Raw genomic sequence first — 25872 nt, forward strand, 5'->3', positions numbered from 1 at the left:
AGCTAACTTAACCACAGTAATATCATTTTTTTCTTGAGAAAGTTTAAATGTCTGCCTCGGTAGTTTTATTATTGAGAATGTCATTGACATGGAGGGTGAGAAATGCGGGCACCTGGAAACGCCTCGGTCGTCTGGACTGACCCTGCTTGTCGCGAATCAGTCCTGTGTTTAGAGTCGAGCGTCCTCTGCTGGCAGAAGTCACGTCTCTGCTTTTCCTCCATGTATGAACAATAATACTATCAAATATGACTGGTTACAAATACTGTAATTAAGAAATAAAACGTGTTGTGTTGGAAACACCTGATTTACTTTATTCAACTTTACACAAAAATAACGTGGACAGATATATTTAATAGTCCTCAACCAAGGATCATATGAACTTGCCATCACAATTACCGTAACTGGAGAGAAAGGAATAGCTTGACTAAAAGGTAAAGCCTGAAGTGAGATCTCATAATACTGAACTAACATACTTGCCATAACAGCCAAACAACAGACTATTTAGAAAAAATAAGCTTTATCAGAAACTCAAAGCTCAAGCTCAGATCTCAGCTCACAAAGAAAAACTGATTGACATTTTTAGAAAAGCCTTCTGTAACAGAGTGGTCGGGTATTAGGTGAAAAAGCAAGAACGGTAAAACATATATTACATAAATATGTATATAAAAAATAAATAAATCAGGTATAAAAAGATTAAGATCCTTAAAAAAACATTACAAAATAATGCAAACTTCCTTAACTTGTATGTTCACCCTGTGCTTGAATGCTACCTGCTTAAAGACATAGTTCAAGCTTTTGTGTAATAAGTTATATAACTGTAACAATTAGGATATTGATTGTCACCTGACAGTACACCAAACAGATGAGTGCAAACCTGTAAAAGGTCACTACATAGTAGCATCGTGCTTCAGTCCTCCTGGTCACGTCTTTCAACTTTGAGAGAGAGAGGACCTCAGCTCCTCCTCCTTCAGACTCCTGTCCAATCGCTGCGTCTCAGACTCCAGCACTGAGGGGATAGGTTGCTGGGAGACCACTGCCAGGGAGTCAGTCAGGTCCTGCCGCAGAGAGATCAGCCACTGATTGGTCCTGGAGGAGCGCTCGATGAAGTCAGCCCTGTCTCTGTGGTCCAGGGCCAGCGTGAGGCGCAGATAGTGCACCTGAGAGATGAGGAAGGAAGGAGATGAAGGATCAGAATCAGAATCAGAATTAGAATCAGAATCAGGATCTGAATCAGAATTCTTTTTTTTGGCCAAGTATATTTGCACATACAGGAAATTGACTTGGTGAGGTTGGTGCATGGGACATAAAAAACAATAGCAAATATTGCCAAAACATGTACTAAATAGCAAAATATTAACAAATACAAAATAGCAATAACAAAATAGCAATAAATATTACTTTGCGGGATCTGACTAGATAAACAATTACATAACAACGTGGTTTCATCAATGCTTAAAGGTAGATAGCAAACATGACGTAGCCATGAGCAGTCATTCCACATGGCTGAGGCTCTGTTCAACAGGATTACCTGATTCTCCAGGTCCTTGACCTTGGTCCTCAGGTGATCCAGCTCCTCATTGTCTGGGCCATCCAAGCCTCTGGACTCCTGCAGAATAAATAAATATTATTATAATTATTATTATTTATTTATTTTTTTGGGGGGGGGGGTATTTTTTTGAGTGGGCCAGTCCCACTATTATATTTTTGTCTTATATAGAGTGTCAGGAAATTAAGGAAGAGAGGGCATGTCAGCAGGGCATGGGCCGGATTTGAACCCATGCCGACATGGGCAACGTGTGTGCACTGTAAGCCGCAGTGCCAGACCACTGGACCACCCCAGGCCACAGAATAAATAATAAATAAATAAATTATAAATAAATAATAAATCTAGCCGATGTAACAAAAGCGACAGACGGTTATTTTGCTGTGACTGCTGACATGCATGACCCGAGCAGGCAGACACTGGCTGTATGACACTGGCACTCTGTGTTAAATGGTTATAGTGCAGCAACATGTGGGGGGACCGTTCAACACTGAATTATTAACAGGTTGAAGAACCAAATCAATCAAATAACAAAACAATGACAAACAAACAGAACTGTAGGAAGACTGACCTGGGTGCTGCCGCTCCCTCTAGTGGTGGAGTCCGACAGCTGATGTCGCAGCTTTCCCCTCTCCTCCTCCACCTTGAAAACCAGAGCAGATCCCCAGACACGCAAATAAGAAACAGGACACTTCCATCGTAGAGTAGTATCAGTATAAATAGTAGAGTTACAGGTCACTTCCACTACCTGAGTTAACATTTCCCTCAGACGCTTCCTCTCGGTCTTCAGCCTCTCCGTGCGCTGTTCCAGCTCGGCGTTTCTCCTCTGCAGGTGCCTCTGGTCTACCTCCAGTTGTGCCACGGCCCTCTGCATGACAGACAGGCGATCCTGCATGGCGGTGTCTGGTATGGCGCCCTCTTGTGGCTGGGCTGTATCCACACTCTGCTCACGTTGCTTTGCCTAACAACACACAAGACAAATTGTTGGCTTAAAAAAACACTGGTAACAAACTGCAAAAATATCTCTGAACAGATGGAAATATTTTGGTATAGCTAACCATAGGACACTATATTAAACACTTTTATTAGACACTAATTCATTGAATGTAAGTTTATCTCTGTATAAGGCTTAGGGTTGTATCTGAGAGGTTTATCATACCTGAGATGTTGCTGTCTCAGACTGAGACCCCCTGCTCTGCTCTAATTGGTGGGCTCTCTCACGGTAGCCAATCAAGGCTTCCTCCGTCTTCTCCAGCGCAGCTCTGACCCGATCCCTGTCCTTCCCAAGCTCCTCCGTTCTCTCCCTCAGGGCGTAGACCTCTGACTCCCTCTGTCTCAGCAGGCTGCTGCTGTCCTCTCTCTCCAGGAGCAGGGAGGACACTCGTTCCCTGAGGGTGACCAGCTCCACCTCATCCTGCCGCCTGCCCTTTCCCTCTGAGGCATCAAACCTTCCGGAACCTTCTTGACTCCCTCCTCCTTTCTTCTTGCCCTTCTCTTCCCTTTGTTCTCCGAGCTCCTTCAGCCACATCTGGCTCTGGCCGTCGGTCCCGTCTTTTTCCACCCTCTCTATCCTTTCTTTCAGTTCCTCACGTTCCCTCGTTCTCTCCGCCAGCAGTCCCTGTAGTTTCTGCTTCTCTTTCTCTTCTTGGTAGGCTTTCTCTCTCAACCTCTCCAGTTCGGTCTCCTTCTCTCGAAGCATGTCGGTGACTAACTCCACGCGCTTCGTGCTTTCCTGCTCCGCTTGTTTGAGGATTTCCCTTTTCTTCTCTCCTTCCTCCACCCGGTCCTTCATCAGCTCAAAGTCCCTCTCCTTCTCCCTCATCCTCCGAGTAATGAGCTCCACCCCTCTTTCCTTCTGCTGCAGTTTCCCCTCCTCCACCTGCCGCAACTCCTCCATCTTCCACTGAAGCCTCTCGATGTCTTTGATCCTCTCTCCTCTCACCCCCTCCAGCTCCACCCCCGCCTCTCTCACCCTCTCCGTCAGCTCAGTCACTTCCCGGCTCTTCTCCGCAGCCATGGAGCTGAGCTCTGTCCTCTGTTCCTCCAGCACGTCCAGCCTGGCCCGGGCTCTGGTTAGCTCAGCCTCGCTCTCCTCCACCCTGACTCTCAGCTCCTCCTCCACCTCCTCACACCTCCGCTCCAGCCTCTCCTTCTCCCCGGCCACTTCCGTCAACTCCGCCTCCCTCAGCCTCAGCCGCCTCTCCACCTCCCGCCTCTCCGCCTCCAAGGCCTTGGCTCTCGCCCTGAGCTCCTCCACCTCCCCCCGCGCCGCCCGGACGCTCTCCTCCCTGCTCCGCACGACCTCCTCCTTCCTCTCCTGGAGGAGGCCCCGCATCCTCTCTCCCTCCCGGTGGCTCTCCTCTAGGAGCTTGTTCAGAGTCGCCATTTCCTGCATCCCAGCTCTCATGCCCTCGCGCATCTTCTGGTTGTCCGCCTGCTTCTCCTGCGCCTCCAGCCGGGACCTTTCCTCCCCCTTGGCGAGCTCGGCCACCTGGTCCCTCAGGGTCGCCAGGCTGAGGTCCATGGCCTCCTTTCTCTCCTTGGCCTCCCTCAGCTCCTCTTCCATCCGTCTCAGCGAGGAACCCGTCTTCTCTTTCTCCCTCCTCTCTCTCTGCGTCTCGTCCTTGAGCGTTCCCGCCTCCCTCTCCTTCTTCCTCAGCTCCGCAAGGAGACGGTCCCTTTCCTCCTCCAGCTCTCTCACGCACGCTCCTCGTTCCTCCAGCAAGGTGCCCTGTCCCCTCTTCAGCTCCTCCAGTCTGGCCTTCAGTCTCTCTCCCTCAGCCTGCTCCTCTCTCAGCTGGGCCGCCAACCACTCCTTCTCCTCCTCGCTCCTCCCCAGAGCCTCCCTCTGCCTCTCCCTCTCTTCAGCACCCTTTTCCTCTCTCCCTCTCCAGTCCTCCACCTCTTCCTCTCTCTCCCGCAGGAGCTTCGAGAGCTTCCCCATCTCTCTTATCCGTCCCTCAGCTCTTTCTTGCCACTTCTTCACCTCTTCTTCCAGTCTCTCGTGGACCTCCTCTCTTTCTTGTGCCCTCCCCCTCTCTCTCTCCCTCTCTTCCTTGGCCAAGCGCAGCTCCCACAGCTTTCCTGAAAGCTGTTCATCCTTCTCTTTCCACTGAATTCTCTCCATTTTCTGGATAGACTCAGTCTCCTTCAATAAGTCTGAGACGCGTTTCTCTGAAAGTTCTGTTTCATGCAGTCTGTCTTTAAGCATCCTGAGTTCTTCCTCCCGTTGTTGAAGCTCCTCCTCTTTCTCCTGATGCATTCTCTCCATCTCCTCTTCCCTCTCTTTAAGCAGATTCATCTGTCTCTCCAAGTTCTCCTGTTGTTTCTTCTGCTCTCTCTTCGCCTCATCCCCCTTTTCAACCAGCACGGTCAGCCTCACTTTCAGGACCTCCGCCTCTCCTTCCCTCTGTTCCAGCTCTCCTCTCAGTCTCTCTTCACTCTCCCTCCCCTCTTCCTCCCTCCTCTTTCTTCTCTTCTCATCCTCCTTGTATTTCTCTCTCTCCCTTTCCATGGCAAAAATGGACTCCTCTAATAGAGCAATCTTCTTGACCTCTGCCTCCAGACTTTCCCTGTCTTCCTCAAGGGAGTGTATTCTAGAGTTCAGCTCTTCTATCTCCTCCTCTCTCTTTCTCACTTCAGCCTCCTCCTTTTTCAGTTGTTCTACTATATTCTCCTTCTCTCTTTTTGTGGCCTTCAGCTGTTCACTCTCCCTCAGCTCTCTTTCTACGAACCTCTCACTCATTTTCTCTCTTTCCTTCTCCACCTCCTCTGCTCTCTCCCTCCATCTCTCTACCTCCTCCTTCACCTTGTTCATCCCTCGTTCCAGGCTCCTCTGTTCTGAGGTCATTTTAGTCTGCAGTCTCTCCAGCTCTGCTTCCCTCTCATCCAGTTGTTCTGAGATGTCCTCCTTCTCTCTCACCAACGCCTCCATCCTGTTCCTGAGTGTTTGGACCTCTCCATCTTTCTGCCCCAGCTCACCTTGCAGTCTCTCCTCTCTATCCCTGTCTTCTGCCTCCCTGTTCTTCCTCCTCTTTTCTTCCTCTTTGCGTTTCTCTCTCTCCCTCTCCTGAAGTTTTGAGTTCTCCTCCTCTAAAGCCACCAGGTTTTCCTTCAGCATCTCCATCTTCTTTACCTCCGCCTCCAGACTCTCTCGTTCTTCCTCAAGCGACATCATTCTGGCTTTCAGCTCTGTTACTTCCTCCTCCTTCACTCTCAACTCTCCTTCCCTTGTTCTTAGTAGTTCTTCCACAATATCATTCTCTCTTTTTGAAACCTTCAGTTGCTCCCTCCCCCTCTCTCTTTCCTTCTCCACCTCCTCTGCTCTCTCCCTCCATCTCTCCACCTCTTCCTTCACCTTGTTCATCCCTCGTTCTAGGCTCCTCTGTTCTGAGGTCATTTTACTCTGCAGTCTCTCCAGCTCTGCTTCCCTCTCATCCAGTTGTTCCGAGATGTCCTCCTTCTCTCTCACCAACGCCTCCATCCTGTTCCTGAGTGTTTGGAACTCTCCATCTTTCTGCCCAAGTCTCTCCACTCTATCCCTGTCTTCTGCCTCCCTCTTCTTCCTCCTCTTCTCCTCCTCTTTACCTTTCTCTCTCTCCCTCTCTCGAAGTTTTGAGTTCTCCTCCTTTAAATCAACCAGGTTTTCCTTCAGCATCTCCATCTTCTTCACCTCCGCCTCCAGACTCTCTCGTTCTTCCTCAAGCGACATCATTCTAGCTTTCAGCTCTGTCACTTCCTCCTCCTTCACTCTCAACTCTCCTTCCCTCGTTTTCAGCAGATCAATCACTTTCTCCCTTTCTCTTTTGGTGACCATCAGCTGTTTACTATCCTTCTCCCACTCCCTTTCCAATTCATCCGCTCTCTCCCTCCATCTCTCCACCTCTTCCTTCACCTCGTTCATCCCTCGTTCCATGCTCCTCTGTTCTGAGGTCATTTTACTCTGCAGTCTCTCCAGCTCTGCTTCCCTCTCATCCAGTTGTTCTGAGATGTCCTCCTTCTCTCTCACCAACGCCTCCATCCTGTTCCTGAGTGTTTGGACCTCTCCATCTTTCTGCCCCAGCTCACCTTGCAGTCTCTCCTCTCTATCCCTGTCTTCAGCCTCCCTCTTCTTCCTCCTCTTCTCCTCCTCTTTGCATTTCTCTCTCTCCCTCTCCCAAAGTTTTGAGTTCTCCTCCTCTAAAGCCTCCAGGTTTTCCTTTAAGATCTCCATCTTCTTGACCTCTGCCTCCAGACTTTCCCTGTCTTCCTCAAGGGAGTGTATTCTAGAGTTCAGCTCTTCTATCTCCTCCTCTCTCTTTCTCACTTCAGCCTTCTCCTTTTTCAGTTGTTCTACTATATTCTCCTTCTCTCTTTTTGTGGCCTTCAGCTGTTCACTCTCCCTCAGCTCTCTTTCTACGAACCTCTCACTCATTTTCTCTCTTTCCTTCTCCACCTCCTCTGCTCTCTCCCTCCATCTCTCTACCTCCTCCTTCACCTTGTTCATCCCTCGTTCCAGGCTCCTCTGTTCTGAGGTCATTTTAGTCTGCAGTCTCTCCAGCTCTGCTTCCCTCTCATCCAGTTGTTCTGAGATCTCCTCCTTCTCTGTCAGCAGTCCATCCATCCTGTTTTTCAGTGCCACCACCTCTCCATCCCTCTGTCCCAGCTCTGAGCTCAGGGCCTCCCTCTCCACCTGCCATGCCTCCCTCTCCTCCCTTCCCTCCTCCTCCAGTGTCCGGTTCTTCGTTGCTGCCTGATCAAATTGCGTCTTCAGCCTCTCTACATCAGCCTGCAAGGTCTCCCTCTCTCTACGGCTCCTCTGCCTCTCTTCTCTCTCCCCCTGTCTCTCCTCCTCTCTCTGGGTCGTCCCTCTCTCCAACTCTCCTCGTAAGCACTGGATCTCACCTGGAGAGAAATTAGAAAATGATTAGTGACCGTCCCCCCCGTCCCCCCGTCCCCCTAGCAGCAGCCACAAGCTCAATACCTCGAAGAACAAATACACAGAAAATACCACATTCCAAACAGTTTCATTGATGATCGATCGGCAAATAAAACTTTGTTTGTTTGTTACAAGGCCAGGCATTGGCCACTGCCCCCCCCCCCCCCCCCCTCCCCTCACCGTGCAGCACGTCCTTGGTCTGCAGGAGCGTGTGGACCTGGACGTGCAGCTGGCAGCGTTGCACCTCCAGGCCTGAGGCCTGCTCCTGGCTCTGGGTCAGCTGACACTGCAGCGACCCCGTCAACACCCTAGTGAGAAAAGAATAGAAGTAGAAGAATAGTTTTTATGCATGTTGGCTGGTTGCACCAGGTGTCAGGTGAATTTTTAATCATGCAATGAAGCAAGTTTTCTGTGGGACGGTACAGAGTGGGGCTGTGCTCACAACAAAGGAGCAACTTTTAACAGCGTAGGTTTGGGTCAGCGTTTTAGAAGAGTGGTGGGATCAGCCTTTTTCTTTTTAAGTTACACACATTTCTGCATTGTGCAGTTGAATCTGTGTCAGTGATTTCTTCCAGGGCATTTGTCATCCTTTTAAACATTCCGCATCCCAGGTACTGGAAGCAAAAGGAAGGAGAGGGAGTCATCCCACCTGAGCTCCTCTACGTCCTGCTCCAGCCGGACTCTCTCTCTCTCCAGAGCGACCACGCCCCCCTCCAGGCGCTCGTTCTCCCTCAGCAGCTCCTCCCTCTCTCTCTCCACCCTCTTCTGCTGCTCTGTCGTTCCTCCCAGCTCCGCCTGGACGCCACGCAGCTCCCCACACACAGCACTGTGCTGCGCTGAGAGCTGAGGAGTGGACACACACACACACACACACACACACACACACACACACACACACACACACACACACACACACACACACACACACACACACACACACACACACACACACACACACACACCAATACCTATTCAAACATTAATGCAACAACAGCATATTTTGTTAAAAAAGATAATAATCCCGCCTTTTTCCTTCACCTCCTCCAGCCGTTTTCCATCCTTCTCTCGTTCCTCCGTCAGCATGCGGACCTCCCTCTCCTTCTCCTCCCTCATCGTCTCCTCCTCCCTCTCCAGCCTCCTCTCCCTCTCTCTCAGCTGCTGCAGGGCGTCCAGCTCTGCTCCCCTCTGGAGCCTGACCCGCCCAGACACACACAGCAGATCACAGATACGTTAATGATCACAACACTCACTAACAGACATGAGCAAACGCAGAGAGAAAACTAATGTAAATATGCTTTGTGCTGATTTGGCTTTTCCTTGTTACTGACAGGCGCTGGAGAGTTCCATCCATGATGACTGAGTCACATGTCATACCGTAGTTCTGCAGTCTCCTGTGATTGGGTCCTCAGTTCCCGGCGAAGGGCGGCCACCTCTGATTCCAGTGTTTGCAGTTTGGTCTGGGCTTCAGCCATCTCCATCTCAACCTGGGGGGAGGGGAGGGGAGGGGAGGGGGGGGGGGGTGACAAGAGTGATTCTTTCAGAATAGTTCCCTGAGACAGCTTAGCAGTTGAGTCACACACACACACACACACACACTATCATTGGCTGTTTCTATGACAGTTGTAGAGAGTGTGAGCTGCCCTGTGTGACAGCAGCAGACCTGCAGAGCGCGGGTGTTCAGCTCCCTCTTGTCTCTGGCCAGGGCCTCGTTCAGGGCGGCCATCTTTGCCAGGGCGTCACGGCCCTCTGACACCTCTCTCCTCAGCAGGGTCTGACCGGAGGACAGGGCTAGCGCTGTCTCCCGGGCCTGGAGGGGAGGAGGGGGAGGAAGGGGAGGAGAGGAGAGGAGGGGGGGAGATGGGGAGGAGAGGAGGAGGAGGAGGAGGGGGGAGGGAGGGGAGGAGGACAGGGACGAGAGGAGGAGGGGAGGAGGACAGAGACGAGAGGAGGAGGAGGAGGAGGGGAGATGGGGAGGAGAGGAGGAGGGGGGGAGGGAGGGGAGGAGAGGAGGAGAGGAACACAGGGCGTGAGAGCGAGATGTAGTGTGGTCACTAACGGGGAGGGAGACCGTCAAAATAAAAGACGACATGCACAATTCACACGGGGGGGGGGGACGGGGGGGCGGAGGGGGGGGCCTGCAGCCAACAACAACGAAAACGAAGGTGGAAGCAGAGGATACTAGGCATGCTCACAGATGTCATAATAACGTTCTCAGAATTCTGTGCGCGTGCTACAGTATGTCCTTTACCTTTTTTGAAAGTGCTGAACTTCTGTTCATAAAGAAACAACGATACAACGAAGAGAAAGACAGAACAGAGTATGAAAGCTAGCAATAGCAGTAGACGTGTTAGCAAGAGTGTGTCATTGAGCGACAGAAGGCTGGGGGGGACGGGGGGGGACAAACAACATCTGAGCTAGCATAATGCATCACACCGTGGAGAGGTGAATAATTATGACACAAATATGAAACGCACAAGTCCACATATGTGGTACAACATCCAAATCACATTTCTAATAACCTAAAACTTTGTATACACATTTTCCATACTTTTGATAGTATTTATGGTCTAATCTATCAAATAGTGACAAATTTCTGGTCCAGAGACAGAGGCTGAGGCTGAGGTTAATTAGACGTTAGCATCCTGGTTCTTGTGTACCTTGACAAGAGCATCTTTAGTATCAGCAGCTTCTTCCTCTGCCCTGGCCCGGTCCAGCTCCTCCCTCTCCAGCGCCCCCCGCAGGCTGTGGAGCTCCAGGCGGCTGCAGGCCTCCCTCTCACTGAGGTGAGCTCTCTCCATCAGCTCAGCCTCTGAGCTGGAAGGACAATAGCCTCTTTAGGACATCATACAGCACACGTTGGTGGAGCACGGTGCTAACAACACCATGGTTGTGGGTTCGATTCCCGCTGGGACCATATATACTGAAAACTCTATGCACTCACTGTACAATGTAAGTCGCTTTAGATAAAAGTGTCAGCTAAATGGCATGCACACCAACACAGCCAATCTAACCAGGACATAGAGACGAACTTAAGGTATGAACACATCTAAAGGTTTTATTTGTTTGTTTTTATATGTGGAATTACAGTACCAGTCAAAAGTTGGGACACACCTTGCCAAGAGTGTGCAAAGTCATCAAAGCAAAAGGTGGCTACTTTGAAGAATCTAAAATATGAAACATATTCTGGTTTGTTTAACACTTTTTTGTTTACTACATAATTCCATATGTGTTCCTTCATAGTTTTGATGTCTTCAATATTAATCTACAATGTAGAAAATAATAAAAATGAAGAAAAACCATTGAATGAGAAGGTGTGTCCAAACGTTTGACTGGTCCTGTAAGTACTATCCCTGGTTGGTTAGTCTCAACCAGCTGTGTCCGTTCAAACTACTGGATCAGCGAGGGAAGCTTCCTGAGGTACCGTCTCTGTCTGTCTCTCTCCAGATCGCTCCTCATCCCCTCTTCCCTCTCTCTCTCCCGGCGAAGGCCATCCTTCTCCTTCTTCACCTCCTCCCTGCATCGCTCTGCCTCGTCCACCTGGCTTCTCAGGGAGGCCACCATCTCTCTCTCACTGTAACACACACACACACACACACACACACACACACACACACACACACACACACACACACACACACACACACACACACACACACACACACACACACACACACACACACACACACACACACACACACACACACACACACACACACACACACACACACACACACACACACACGAGACAGAGAGACACACACAAACACAACAACTGCATGAATCTTAAAAAAAAAAATCGGAGCAGGGTTGAGGTCAATGACATCATATATATGTCCATGTCCGTTGAATTGGACTTGAAATAGTAGGAATGACTGACTGGAAAACAGACAGAATCAACCCCCCGACACGACCGGTCAGTAGACTTGGCAGTGAGACCCATGAAGTGTAATGAACATGAAATGACCCACAGACCAAAACGAGGGTCTTCAGCCTCACCTCAGCAGCATCTCCTGGGTGTACCTGAGCTCCTGCCCTCCCTGCAGACCCTGGCTGTGCAGCTCCTCCGTGTCCGTCTCCAGCTGTCTGACTCTCTGCTCCAGGGCTGCCCTCTCCTCCCCCAGCCTCCTCAGGCTAACCTCAGCCTCCTGAGGGGCAGCAACACATCCCAGGGTGAGACTACTACACCAGTCACACTGTAGAGCTATTTCAACCCAAACAGCCTGAATAACACACTCACCGTGACTGAAGTTGTTGTGTAGGCAGTGAGTAATCTGTAATGACCTACATTTAAAAAGTAACCTTCACAAATTGTGTCCAGGGTTAAAGAGATGGTTCAGCCTATTTTCATGATAAGGTGAAAATGAGTTGTCCTCATAAGCCACAAGTGAAACCATCTCTACTAATTCACTCTACTTAGCTCCCAGCAACCCAGGCTAACAGTTATCAGCGCCATCTTCCATAGACTGGACTTCGTTGGATCCCAGAACAGCATCGTCTGAACTGCATGCCAAGAATCGCCTCAAAGTAACATCAAATAATCCAGCAAAGAACCATGTACAACATTGCATCAGGCTTCAACTTGCTGACCTGTAATTCCTGGTGTTTCCACTGGAGGGCGGTCTCAGCCTGGGCTAGCACATCCAGCATGGAGGAGAGGTCTGCTGCTCCCTCACTGGACAGACTGGTGCTGCGGCCATCCAGCCGCTGGGAGCTCAGCACCCTGGACTGGACAGGGGCAACGACAAACACAAACTCCATGACATGACATCCAATGGTGGCAGGTGATTAAATACCCATAGCTTGATATATCACAATTCACAGTGTCTTTGTAGGTAGGCCATAATTCAGATCAGCAGAGTTCTGTCTCACCAATTTCAGTACGGCCTGACAGACAGACTCCAGCGTTCTCTCCGTGTCTCTCTGCCTCTCCCACTCCCTCTCTCTCTCCTGCTCCAAGTCTCGTCCACGCTCAATCTTCCTCTCCTCCTCCTTCTGCTCCCTCTCTTTCTCTTGGGCCTTTAGGGAAATGGACAGCTCAGAGATCCTGAGGAAAAAGAGAGAGAGAGAGAGAGACAGAGAGAGAGAGAGAGAGAGCAGAGGAGGAGGATTAGAGAGGTGCAGAAGCAACTGTGGCCCTACCATCCATAAAGATCTCAAATAAATCGGTAAAAGCAGTATGGAAGTCTCTCCACTTCACCCTTTGTGTATCTTGCTTCCACCTGTCCAATCTTTCAGATCTAAGTGTCTAGAGGGCAGGGGAGAAGGCAGGATCCTGTTAGGGGACTGGGGACTAGGGGTTCTTTCAGGACAGGGCCTAAACATCTACAGAGCACCATTATAAAGACCGGGTGGATTTTGGCTCAGAGACAAAGCCAAGGGATGAACCTCTCACCTGTTCTTCAGCTGCTGGCTCTCTGCTTCATGGAGGATCCTCAGCTCCGCCAGCCCCCTCTCTCTCTGCTCCTGCTCAGGGTCCTGGTGCTCCGGGCCTCTCTGCTCCAGGTCCTGCATGTGCAGGGAGAGAGCATCCAGGGTAGAGGAGAAGGATGGGACGAAGGTCAAGCTTGGGATGGGGCTCAGGGTGGAGCTGGGGTCGGGGCCCAGGACGGAGCTGGGGTCGGGGGCCAGGGTGGAGGAGAGAGGTGGGACTGAGGTGGAGCGGGAGGCTGGGCGGGGGCTGAGGGTCGTAGCCCCGCTGGGCCGGATGGAAGCCATGACTGAGCCACAGCGGGACAGGAAAGAGGAGGACAGGCGGGTGAACTCTGCCCTGAGGTCCCACAGGTCCCTGGAGATAAACCACACACAACACCACTGTACAACTGACTCTACAACCACATCAGGACAGGCTTCCAGAGCCAGTACTAGTAAGAACGGAACGGTTTGTTAACTCCTTCAGTGCCCAAATGGTCGACATTCTAGAGCGCCAAGGGTGACTTTATTCACCAAAAATGCATCAATGATGATGCTTCATTTTGCAGCCAATCAGAGTGTTGTTGCTAGGTAAACACCACATAGAACACTTGGAACACTCTGAGGTGGTGAGTGTTCCGGAACTCTTTGTCAGTTGGTGGGTTAAAGTGTGGCAGGTTGCCAGACGTCACCTGTCGGTCGCCGTCCTCAGGGTGTGGCACTGGCGTCTGAGGGTGACCACGTCTCCCCAAACGGACATCAGACGCGCGTGCTCCTCATGGATGTGACCGGTTAGACGCTAAACAACACACACACACACACGTATACACATACACACGTACACACACACACGTACACACACATTACAGAATAATAGTCAGGTGTCAGCAAGAAGAGCTCCTTCTAATCAACGTGACCTGAAATGAGGGAGGGGCAACCAGACACACCTCTTTCTCTTTATGCCACTCAAGCTCCCTCTGGCCCGCCTCCTCCACTGCTTTCGACCAATCCGTTGTCAGCTTGCGGAGGTCTTCCCTCAGGGCTTCGTTGATCTGTCCTGATTGGCTGAGCTGACCACGCAGGAGAGAGTTCAGCTCTGCCAGTCCCACACTTCTGCTCGGAGAAAAAAAAAACGTAGAAGATAGAAATTTAAAATCCTTGAAATGGGGTTGAATTCATACCATTTATGTGTCTGTTGGCAAAACAAGGAATTTGTAGCAATGTCATGCATTCCACAAACCTCTGCTGTTCCTCCTCCAACCTGATGAGGGCGCTCTCCAGGGAGTCACTGTGCTCATCTCGGATCCTCCTCTGCTGAAATCACAACAAAAATAGTTTTTATCCTAGACAGATAATCTAATAACATTTATTTGAAATTGAACCACTATTCATCCAGGTTAGTCTGATTGAGTTTAATGTCTTTAATCTCTTGTTCAACAGTTAGGGCACATTCCAGCATCAAAATACACAAGTCTTCTTCTCCACCTCTTTCATCTGTAGCTGTTGTTCCTCCGTCTTCACGTAGCGCTCCAGTGCCTGACAGCGATCGCGGTACTCCAACACCTGACAACATGGGATCACAACGTCAACAAACGGACTCGCACTTCTGTGAAGTCAAATTTGGGACAGCCCCTAACCTCCGACCTCTGACCTTGTTCTGCAGCTTGTGGATGAGCAAAGCCTGCCTGGCCTCTCGCTCTCGACCTTCCCTGAACTTCCTCCTCCACTCCCGCTGCTCGCTCTCCAGACGCAACGACACAGACAGGGATGGGTCGAGGGACTGAGCCAGCTGAGAGGGGGAGGGATGGAGGGAGGGAGAGAGAGAGAGAGGGAGAGGGAGAGAGAGAGAGGGAGGGAGAGAAAGAGAGGGAGAGAGAAAGAGAGGGAGAGAGGGAGAGAGAGAGAGGGAGAGAGAGAGGGAGAGAGAGAGAAAGGTAGGAAAGAGAGCACAGGTGAGGTTATGTGTTGGTAAATGGGTTGAGTGGTAAATAGTGGAAATCAGTGTTTTGGGGTTAGGGTTAGAGAGAGCATGAGTAAATCCTGCGTGTGTTATTGAGTGTGTTGTGTTGAGTGTGTGTTGTGTTGTGTTGTGTTGAGTGTGTGTTATTGAGTGTGTTGTGATTCAGCGATGTTAGGAGGAGTGGACCAATGGGGCTGCCGGGGGAGATGGAGTAGTGGGCCGCGGGCCCACAGATCCACCAGCCCACCGGGAACTCTCCCATTGCTCCAGACGGCCAGCCCTCTACTGGGACCAGGCAGGGAGGGACCTGCCTCCTCACCCTCAGCCCTCTACTGGGACCAGGCAGGGAGGGACCTGCCTCCTCACCCTCAGCCCTCTCCTGGGACCAGGCAGGGAGGGACCTGCCTCCTCACCCTCAGCCCTCTCCTGGGACCAGGCAGGGAGGGACCTGCCTCCTCACCCTGTGTGTCAGCGCCTGGGCTCTGGACTCCAGCTCCTCCTTCTCAGCGTAGCTCTCCGCCAGTTCATCCTGCAGGCGCGACACCTCCGCCCTCAGCTCTGCCCTCTCCTCCTGCCAGCCAATGAACACCCCCGACTCCATCCTGGACTCTCAGCCTGAGGCTTCAGGACTCTGGCAGGAATTAAAGGGGCGGGTTAGAAAGGTGCCTTCGTTGTCTCCCCTCCTAAAACCTTTTCAAGAAGTCATCTGTTGTGCACAACAAAGTCAACATTGAACTGCAGAGACCAAAGCTTGCTTGGTACAACACACATTGGACTGACCAGGGGAGAGAAAGCTTTAAGTTGGATACACAGGCACAGGAAAGCTGGTTCAGAATCAGAATCAGAACCAGAATTCTTTTATTTGTCCAAGTATATTTGCACATACAGGAAATTGACTTGGTGAGGTTGGTGCATGGACATAAAAAAACAATAGCAAATACTGACAAGAAAAGTGTGTTTTGCTACCTGCTAGCCAGGCAGCTAATTCAAATGAGTAAGTCGTCTTAGTGCAGTATTCCAGCTTAGCGCCCCGGCCCTCACACCCATAAGAAGATCAGTCAGCAGAGTAAGAAGCAGTCAGCACATTTCTGCATCCCAGGTATCACCTCATCATAATCAGCCTGCAGAAACAACCACCTAGCATCAGCTAGCCACTGCGCCAAAGAGCTCAATGCAGGGATATGCATTGAATAGCATCAATAATTATCGATGAATAACCATACATGTATCGTATTTGTTTAGTCTTTTGACTTTCACAGAAAGCTAGAATAGAACTCAAGCTAATACAGACAGGAAACAGAGCTTATGACAGCTAGCTAGCATCAATGCTGAAGAGAGAGATGATCCATACCTTCAGTCACCGGAGCTGCAGACATACTGCGGTTGAGAGCGAACATCTGAGCGGTTTACAAGAAGGCCGTCCAAAGATGTCCATGAGGATTTAAAGAAATCATTTTGATTGTCCTAAAAGCTTGTTAGCGACAGGATTCAAAACTGTAAACTAGTAAACTTGACCTCTCACCCTAATACAGAGGAATCATGGAGGCACTGGTGTAAACTAATGATTACTTCACAAGTACACGGCCCCACCTTGTGGCCTGGAGCGTCTCTCTCTCTCTCTCTCTCTCTCTCTCTCTCTCTCTCTCTCTCTCTCTCTCTCTCTCTCTCTCTCTCTCTCTCTCTCTCTGTCTCTCTCTCTCTCTGTCTCTGTTCTCATTCTATAACTCCATACATTAATTTTATTTTTTTATTTCTGTGATTTTACCATTTTTTCAGGGAGCACATGTCCAGTGGGAACGTTTCCTCCAGGTGAGTTTATCCAGCAGGTGGCGCAGGTCTGCAGTAAACTACCGAGAAATAAATAAATAAATCCACAGACCTGTGGACCAAAGGGATCTTCCCGTGAATTCTCTGAAGATCTATTAGAGAGATCTATTATATCTACTGTAGTTATAGACTCTAGTTATAGACACAAACACTAAATAGTGGAGTGTAGACCTTACTAACTAACCTCTGTCATCAGTATGTTTTCTATATTGATGAAAATGATGCAGGCATATCAGGGGAATTCTGCTATCTTGCAGATAAATCATAATCATTGTCAGCCACACCAACAAACACAGAGGAGGAGGAATATTTTATTCAAAATAACATTTTTCTAAGACAATGACAAATATGTAGCTGGAACAGACTTAAAGTATAGCTTATCTTTCAGGTATACATAGTAAGCACAAATATGGTCAGAAAGGACCAGGAATGACACACTGCAACAACAGTGTTTAGCAGAATCGACCAGTTTGTGTTTTTCTTGTGGTATTCTAAAGAAGACAATGAAATAAAGGACCATGGCTCTTTTTTAGTTCAGTGAATTTCCTGAATCGTCTGAATATTTCTTCATTTACTCCTCAAAGGCATTGCTTCAACACCCACCCCTCTCAACACCCACACCCCCTGGCTGATGTATCCAATGATGTCTGAAACTGATAGCTGCCCATGTAACATATCTGTGTGCAGTGCATTATCCTTTTAAACTATGACATAATATGTTAAATCTATACATGCATTTTCCTATAGCCTATATAAACGTATAGCTAGATATTATTTTCAATTATAATAAAACTGTCTTTTTTTTTTTTTACAAATGTGTATTTGTGAGCTACATTTACAATGCTACAGTTAAATCTCATGGCTTTCAGAATATCAGTTATGTACTGATAGGACTTATGAATGCCTGTACCTGATCCTTGGTAGAACCTCCGGTTCAGTCAGTAGCAATCAAGACATCAAGACTTCAAATTGAGTGCAATGCAGAGCAACATTGGTGGTGACATAATGTAATAAATATACAGTAGTCATGTTTGACATACAGTAGGTGACATCTGCTGTTAAGTTTGCTGCAACAGTTGCATAGCAACAGCAGTGTCAGCTTCCCTTTCTTCCACTGTTCCAAGCTGCGCAGTGATGTCACTCTCCTCCCAGTCCCACTGGGTGACACTCTCCATAAATCTCTCAGTCGAGAGGTTTGATTCTGAGTTCTAAGATGATTCTGGTGGAGGAGAGATCCTTTAACGGCGAGGCTGTAACGTGTCAGTAGATCTTCAGTTTGAAGACTTTGGACAGGGAGGTGGTGGCACTGGAGTACATGAGGAAGGAACCCTCGGTGGAGTTGAAGAACTCCCAGTCCCTGCAGCCAATGGTGGGTAGCCAGTGGATGGGGACAAAACCTTCATAGCCCTGCCATCTGCAAAAGGCAAAAAACAAAACAAGAGAACGTTGGTCAACCCATTAACCTCTTCAGCCGGACGGGCCCAGAATTGGTCCCAAATTCTGCTTTAATTTGATTATTAATTTGATTATTGTTTACTTTATCTCCTTGTCATGTGTAGTATGTTACACTATTATATATAACACTGTTTAAAGAGTAGGTAGTCTTCCTCACCTGTATATAACACTGTTTAAAGAGTAGGAGTTTCCATCATGAGAATTTGCCACCACAAGGAACTTCTCCTCACCCACTGTGAAGAACTCCCAGTCCACCGCACTGTCAAAACAACCAAGGGTTGAATCGAGAGGAGACAAAGAATAGTGGATATACTGTAAAAAAAAAATAATAATAATAATAATAAAGAAGTAATAATAGTATCTGTAGCCTGTCTGGAGGCTAAGAACCAGAGCTTGGTGGACACTCTGACACGACTCACCTGTTTGTCACAATGTCTTGAAACTTGATGAATGTTTGGGTGATCATGTTGAGTTCGTAGATGGTGGAGTTGATGGTGTACAGGCTCGGGCCTCTTTCACTCAGGTTCTGACCGTTGGCCACGGCCAGGAAGAACCTGTTGCCGATCTGGAACATCTCCCAGTCTGTCGCCCCCGCGGTCTGCACGGGTCAGGAGGGGAAGAAAAACCGGAAACGTCCATCAAAGACTTTCAAGTAAACATTCCCTCATGTCGTGAACATTTAAAAAGATTTATGAAACTTAATTGTGATCAATGACCATGTGGTGGTTTTTGGTGTTGGCAATAGGATTATCCTTGGCTGGGCGTAGTGGAGCAACAACCCCACTAGCCCACATCATAGCCAGCAGTAGGATCACATGTGGTGTCTCAGTTATATCCATCTGACCTGCCCGACTAGGACTTGTCAAAACAACAGTGACTCCCCTTTTCACTTCAAGCATAACCAGCAGCTGTGGAATTCCCCCTCACACACCAAACGTCTCTTGGATGTCTCTGTGGCAGCTGGGTTGCCAAGCACAGTATGTTGATATGTACACAGGATAAGTGATTTAACTGGTACTTAATCATTAATTACACCTTTCACAGTCCTGCAGGTAGAGTCGTATTGACACATCCAGTCCCTAGCCGTAGACTGATCTCGTTTTGGCAAGCAGCCAGAAGTGAAGTTATTTATTTGCCCCTGAGATGAAACAGTCTAAACTGGCTCTGATAGCTTTTAAGAAAGTCATAAAACACTAAAACACAAATGTGAAGCTTCTGTAATGTATCAGAAACAAGTATTATAATTACACTTCAAATGGGTCACATATGAAGGAACGGGTGTTGGTTAGAACACAGAATGAGGTATAATGTAAACAACAGCCATTCGTATTTAGAAATGAACCCATGTGTCCTGAGCCAGATGTGTAGACCTGTCACTGCGTACCTGACAAGCAGGATTATTTAACTGACTGGATATCACAATCAAGTGCACTCTAAACTTGTTTCTCTCATGTTGGGGATTTGAGCAGCTCCACAACACTGAGGTCATACCACACTGAGGTCATACATCACTGAGGTCATACCACACTGAGGTCATACAACCCTGAGGTCATACATCACTGAGGTCATACCACACTGAGGTCATACAACCCTGAGGTCATACATCACTGAGGTCATACATCACTGAGGTCATACAACACTGAGGTCATACATCACTGAGGTCATACTATAGTGTAACAACCCGGTGTGAGGCCGGTAGCAGCTCTGCTGTTGTTGTTAGCGTGTGGTAGCTAGCGTGTGGTAGCTAGCGTGTGGTCGCTAGCGCGGACGGTTTGTAAGCAGAAGGTCATGAGTTTGATACCCACTAAGGGCAAGCTGCTCTACCGCACCGTCCGCTACAATACTATAGGCAATGACCTCTGGCTGATCTCCTCCCTGGGAGTGTGTGTGTGTGTGTGTGTGTGTGTGTGTGTGTGTGTGTGTGTGTGTGTGTGTGTGTGTGTGTGTGTGGTGAAGACTGTCTAGTCTCCGTAGCCCTGCAGCATGTCTGAGGTTGCAGGTGCTGCTGTGTGTGTGTGTGTGTGTGTGTGTGTGTGTGTGTGTGTGTGTGTGTGTGTGTGTGTGTGTGTGTGTGTGTGTGTGTGTGTGTGTGTATCTTCCCAACGTGTCTCCAGGCCTCCTCCTTAAGCCACAAGACCGGCTGCTCTCACCTCCCATAAGTGTGACTCACACCAGCTTCCTCTCACTCTCTACATTGACATGATGTCAATCTTTTCTCAACGCCTCCCTCCGGGGAAACTGCTGAATGGGCTCTGTTGTGGAGTTGTGGATCATCTGAAGTCACATCCTGACTGAAATTGTATCATGTATAATGTGGAATGAAACAACCGTATTTCAAGGGGGCCGGTTTTCCTGGACACAGATTAAGATTCAAGATTCAAGATCTAGTCTTAATCACTTAATCACACTTTCACCGGGAAACCACCAGTAATGATGGTCTTTAGTCTGGGACTAACGGCTTAATCTGTGTCCGGAAAACCAGCCCCAGAATGACACAGCGACCTGAAGCGGATCACATTGCGGATTTGACCATTTATCAAGATTTTACCATGATGGACTGAAAAGGCTGGAATGTCCCTCCCATCCAGATGTAGATGACAGACTTGATGTTGGTGGACGCCCCGTCGAAGGTGTTGGCCACGACCAGGAAGTGGTACGGGCCCACGCTGAAGTACTCCCAGTCGTAGGCTCCGGAGGTGGGGAGGGTCTGGTTCACCTCGAAGGTGTTGGTCCCTGGGTCCCATTTGTAGATCACGCTGTCAATGTTGTGGTTGTTGTCTCCTGCAAAGCACAGGAACCAGAGTGATGGCGTTAGTGGACCCGGTAGACCGGCCTGAGGGCCAGACCAGGGGAGGTGCTGCAGTAGCTCATCAGCCACATGCCTGTGTGGACGACGCCAGGCTAACAGTAGACTGTCCATCACCCAAGCCCCCTGGCTTCTCTTAGTCCTGATTACCTGGTCTCCAGTCTCTCTCTCTCTCTCTCTCTCTCTCTCTCTCTCTCTCTCTCTCTCTCTCTCTGACCCAGTTTCACCACGACACCTGACCCTGACCCCACCACGACCCCCCTGACACACGCTCTCTCTCTCTCTCTGTCTCTCTTTGCATAGTGGTTAAACACACTTCTGAAAGCACCGTTCGGTAAGCCACTATCCACAATTGATTGACTGTGGTCCGTGGTGCTGCTGGCTGGGTTCCAGCTGCTGCAGGTGTACAAGCGGTGCTGCTGGGGTCTGTTAGATCCCACGCATGAAAAGCTCTGCTTTATGGCTCCTTTTGAGCTTTGATCAATGGAAGAAGCACACTATAACTTCACAGGAAAGGAAGGGAGAGGTGCATACACACACACACACACACACACACACACACGCACATGCACACACACATACTGTACACACACATACTGTACACACACACATACACACGCAAATACTGGACACACACACACACACACACACACATACTGTACACACACACACACAGACACACACACACACACACACCTACACACACAGGAAGCAAAGAGCCACATGAATGAGAGATCAAAGGTTAATCTAATCTCAACCCACAAGAAACACAAACAAATATTATATCAGGAAAAGGCAAGGTAAAATACCAGGTAAAAGGCCAGGTAAAATACCAGGTAAAAGGCCAGGTAAAATACCAGGTAAAAGGCCAGGTAAAATACCAGGTAAAATACCAGGTAAAAGGCCAGGTAAAATACCAGGTAAAAGGCCAGGTAAAAGACCAGGTACAAGGCCAGGTAAAAGACCAGGTAAAAGACCAGGTACAAGACCAGGTAAAAGATACACACACACATACACATACATACACACACACACACACACACACACACACACACACACACACACACACACCCACACACACACACACACACACACGCATACTATATTTACTATATACTAACTATAACTAACTATATTAACTATAACTATAGTTAACTAACTATAACTAACTACTGTTTCTGCTGCTTACGACTACCTGATGTTATTGTGTTATTATTCCTCACTGTTGAGGGGCTGATGTTAGGGTTAGGGTTATTGATTTGATGATTTGATTTGATTTGATTTGATTTGATTTGATTTGATTTGATTTGATTTGATTTGATTTGATTTGATTTGATTCTATCGTCTCTCGTCTCCACATGGTCGTCATCCCCTCACAAACCGTGTACCTCCTCGTCTGTGATTGGCTACGGCCAGGAAGGCGTGGCCGTCGATGTGGAAGGCCTCCCAGTCCAGAGCGCTGTGTGTCTCCAGGGTCTGGTAGCGCAGGAACTTCAGCCTCCGGGGGCTCCACTTGTAGATGACGGACAGCTCCTTCCCCCCCTCCGCCCTCCCCTTGGAGTTGGCAACGGCCAAAAACATCTGACAGAGAAAGGAAAGTACATCTGTTTACTGACGCCGTCGACCCTCTCAGTGTCGTATGACGATAACTGAGTATTTCATCAAAAAATAAAAAGTTCTGTGTTTTTGTTTATCGTTTGTTCTGTAGAACTCCTTCAAGCCTGAAACGTTTAATTCGCACGTGGTCAATTTTTTTTACGACCACCTTCATCACATCAAACATGGTGTCAGTCACATTATCAACATGGGCATCAGCCAGAGAGAAAAACATGATGATTATACTGCAGGTATTGACATGGTACCCAGAGGACACCAAAAGACCTTCCAACTGCCTGAGTTTTATGACTCCTAGCTGTAATTAACTCAGAGTTGCACTCTGAGGGGAAGCAGGGAGTTGTTGGGTCATAAATCACTGCGTTTAACTTCAGACAAAATTAATTTTGGTGATTATACAGGTATGATTTACAACATGAACACACTGGGTCTCTGGTCTCCGCTCACGCCTGCTTTGTGGAAACCACATCAAAAGATTCCTCTCTCTCTACCCAGGGAACAGCTGTGGATGCGGACATGACCCATTGAAACCGGCTCTTTGTGAAAACGATTGGTCTTTGCACTGGGTGCAGTCTCTCTGTTCTGTGAAAAGACTAGATTCCCAAATGGAGAATTCCCATGGTCGCTTATTGTTTATTATTGTAGTGCGTGCGTGCATGTGTGTGTGTGTGTGTGTGTGTGTGTGTGTGTGTGTGTGTGTGTGTGTGTGTGTGTGTGTGTGTGTGTGTGTGTATGTATGTATGTGTGTGTGTGTGTGTGTGTGTGTGTGTGTGTGTATTGTGGCAAATGTATTTAGTTCAGTGTGTTGTTTGCCTGTCACTTTTTATGGCTGACAACATGCCCTTTGGGGATTCATTGTGAAGTGGATCATAAAAAGGCGTGAACACACACCTTGTTATCCACAGTGAAGTACTTCCACGCCCGGGCCTCGTAGGTGCTGATGTTCTGGTAGAGTTTCAACTTCCCATCCACCCACTTATAGAGGCCAGAACCAGGCTTAGACTCCCGATTGGCTGTGGCCACGAATATTCCCACAGATGGGATCTGGAAAACCTCAATGTCAAACGTCTCTGAGTTGGTGTAGAGGTCTTGATAGTCTTCAACATAATCCAGCCTCTCTTTCTCTGTGAATAAGACTAGCATTAGTACGTTATTGACGCTGATGCTTACACATCCCTGTGTGTGGATGTACAGGGCTGGCTTCTATGGAACAGGTGGTAGTGCTGTTCTGGCCCTGTATCCCCAGGGTTGCTGGTTCAAGCCCTGCTCCTAAGTGTTTCCTAACCCTAACCCTAACCATAAGGCAAGCTCTCCAATGTAATATTTCAGAAGATTCAGTGGTGGTTTATCAGTGGACTGGACTGAGCTCACCTAGGGTTAGGGTTAGGGTTAGGGTCAGGGTTAGGGTCAGGGTCAGGGTTAGGGTCGGGGTTAGGGTTAGGGTTAGGGTTATGGTTTGGGTCAGGGTTAGGGACTGAGCTCGGTTAGGGTTTGGGTCAGGGTTAGGGTTATGGTTAGGGTCAGGGTCAGGGTCAGGGTTAGGGTTAGGGACTGAGCTCACCTTGCAGCAGAGGAAGCCAGACCAGGCCATCGCAGAGGAGCAGAGCTTTGTTCAGGGTGTCGAACCACAGCTGGCCTTGCTCAGACTTGGCACAGGGAGGCTCAGTCCCCAGAGTCACACGCACCTCAGCCTCTGGTGAGGGGAAGAGAGATGATGAGATGGGGAAAGACATGAGATGAGCAAAGACATGAGATGAGCAAAGACATGAGATGAGCAAAGACATGAGATGGGAAAGACATGAGATGGGAAAGATACTTTATGTTATTGCCATTGTTTTGCTGTTATTGTTGTTTCCTCATGTTGTTATTATTATGACATTGCTGCAAATTGATATTGATGTTGATATTGTTTGATTGTTGTGTTGTTGAGGAGTTGCTTACCCTGAAGTATTTAATTGCATTGTATCCTGCATGTTGTGTAAATGACCATTAAAATGTGATTTGATTTGAATGCACAGTATCTATGTGTAACTTTGTAACTTTACTCCACCAAAAGGATTCATTAGTTAGACCACAATTACGACCAAACGAGAATGTGTACTAGAAAAGCACAGAGGGAGAACCATTGGGAATAACCCTTTTTTAAATTAAATTTAATTGCATGACTGAAGTAAGACACAAGTAGCAATTATCGAAAAAAGTCTGTTGACGAGATAAATTTAAAAAAAAACATTGAGAGGTGAGATAATACAGGTCACAACTGAGGTTATCGTCTGTCATTACAGATATTTACACAATGTTATGAGTCAGCGAGGCCCAATTCAATCTCTGCACCTGAGAAGTCTGAGCAGAAGTCTGAGCAGCGCCAAACTCTGTCTGGAGAAACCAACAGCTGAGCGCTTTATCTCTGTATGGCTGGTACAGCAGCAGCAGTTGGTGCCCGTCCAAATCAAGATGGCCGCGCCAACAAAGAGAAGCTATTGTTCTGCCAAGCCTCCGAGCTCTGCCAAACCACAGTTCATCACTTGTGATAAATCTTTGTCAGATCTAAACCAATAAGTGTGTCATCAGTGACAGATTTCACATTAACACCCAGTAAATGAAGAAGGTCTTGAAACGAGCTGTCTGTATGATGTGTTTTGCTTGGATGCTATTCATAGCACTAAAGTGTGAACAAATTAGTATTATCAATATAGAATTGCTTACTATCCATGTATCAGTGATTCAGACACGTTCCTGTAGCAGGCCTTGTGACGGAGCATTCCTCAGCCGGCCCCATCCCTCAACAGCAGCACAGTGTACAAAATAAGCAGAAGCGTCTCACACTGTTTTCAGAAAGAGACACATGAAACTCACGGCCCTCGATCAGTGTCAGTCAACCAGTAACACAGCTCAGAGATCGAGTTCCTCTGTCTCCCATACCATCACAGCGTGGTATTTACAGCCCAAACACAGCCCAGGCATGGACAGAGGAACCCAGCACAATATCCTCCATGACTCAAACCCATCTGACATCTGTCTGAGACAGTGAACTTCAACACTGGTTCTAGTTCTTCTTTAAATGTAACAGCCTATCAGCCTAACCGTAACCCTAACCCTAACCCTAACCTTGAACCCTAACCCTAACCTTAACCCTAACCCTAACCTTAACCCTAACCCTAACCTTAACCCTAACCCTAACCCTAACCCTAACCTTAACCCTAACCCTAACCCTAACCCTAACCTTAACCCTAACCCTAACCCTAACCCTAACCCTAACCTTAACCCTAACCTTGAACCCTAACCCTAGCCCCAACCCTAACCCTAACCTTAACCCTAACCCTAACCCTAACCCTAACCCT

At 48.4% G+C, this 25872-nt stretch overlaps 2 protein-coding genes across 2 annotated transcripts in view; both read right to left on the reverse strand.

Annotated features, from left to right (window-relative positions):
• Positions 1–295: 295 nt before the first annotated feature.
• LOC310813164 (uncharacterized protein) lies at positions 296–15453 on the reverse strand. Its single transcript, XM_083682028.1, has 22 exons — positions 15290–15453; positions 14521–14658; positions 14355–14432; positions 14110–14183; positions 13817–13982; positions 13562–13668; positions 12853–13245; positions 12330–12504; positions 12048–12185; positions 11457–11605; positions 10882–11031; positions 10118–10274; positions 9121–9267; positions 8835–8944; positions 8499–8652; positions 8110–8303; positions 7641–7768; positions 2703–7426; positions 2292–2504; positions 2115–2186; positions 1529–1606; positions 296–1157 (listed from the first exon to the last, which is right to left on the reverse strand). The coding sequence occupies exons 1-22, from the start codon at positions 15428–15430 to the stop codon at positions 930–932; spliced, it is 7914 nt and encodes a 2637-aa protein (XP_083538154.1). The 5' UTR covers positions 15431–15453; the 3' UTR covers positions 296–929.
• A 1506-nt stretch (positions 15454–16959) lies between these two features.
• Positions 16960–25872, reverse strand: part of tspearb (thrombospondin-type laminin G domain and EAR repeats b) — a gene marked incomplete at its 5' end in the record, with an annotated part of 12097 nt that continues 3184 nt past the window's right edge. Inside the window, 7 exons of the mRNA XM_083681315.1 lie at positions 16960–18070; positions 18269–18370; positions 18531–18709; positions 20660–20892; positions 22306–22498; positions 23423–23655; positions 24093–24224. Of these exons, the coding sequence (XP_083537441.1) occupies positions 17917–18070; positions 18269–18370; positions 18531–18709; positions 20660–20892; positions 22306–22498; positions 23423–23655; positions 24093–24224 (1226 nt within the window). The 3' untranslated portion in view covers positions 16960–17916. The remainder of the gene's footprint in view (positions 18071–18268; positions 18371–18530; positions 18710–20659; positions 20893–22305; positions 22499–23422; positions 23656–24092; positions 24225–25872) is intronic.

Source organism: Argentina silus (genome assembly GCF_951799395.1).
Source record: "Argentina silus genome assembly, chromosome: 12".
In the NCBI taxonomy this organism is placed as follows: domain Eukaryota; kingdom Metazoa; phylum Chordata; class Actinopteri; order Argentiniformes; family Argentinidae; genus Argentina; species Argentina silus.

Coding starts and splice junctions, on each gene's coding strand:
- LOC310813164 (XM_083682028.1), bottom strand. CDS start 15,430: ATGGAGTCGGGGGTGTTCATTGGCTGGCAGGAGGAGAGGGCAGAGCTG. Junction 13,246..13,561: donor CTGAGGACGGCGACCGACAG/GTGACGTCTGGC, acceptor GTTTATCTCCAG/GGACCTGTGGGACCTCAGGG. Junction 7,427..7,640: donor GACCAAGGACGTGCTGCACG/GTGAGGGGAGGG, acceptor ATTTCTCTCCAG/GTGAGATCCAGTGCTTACGA.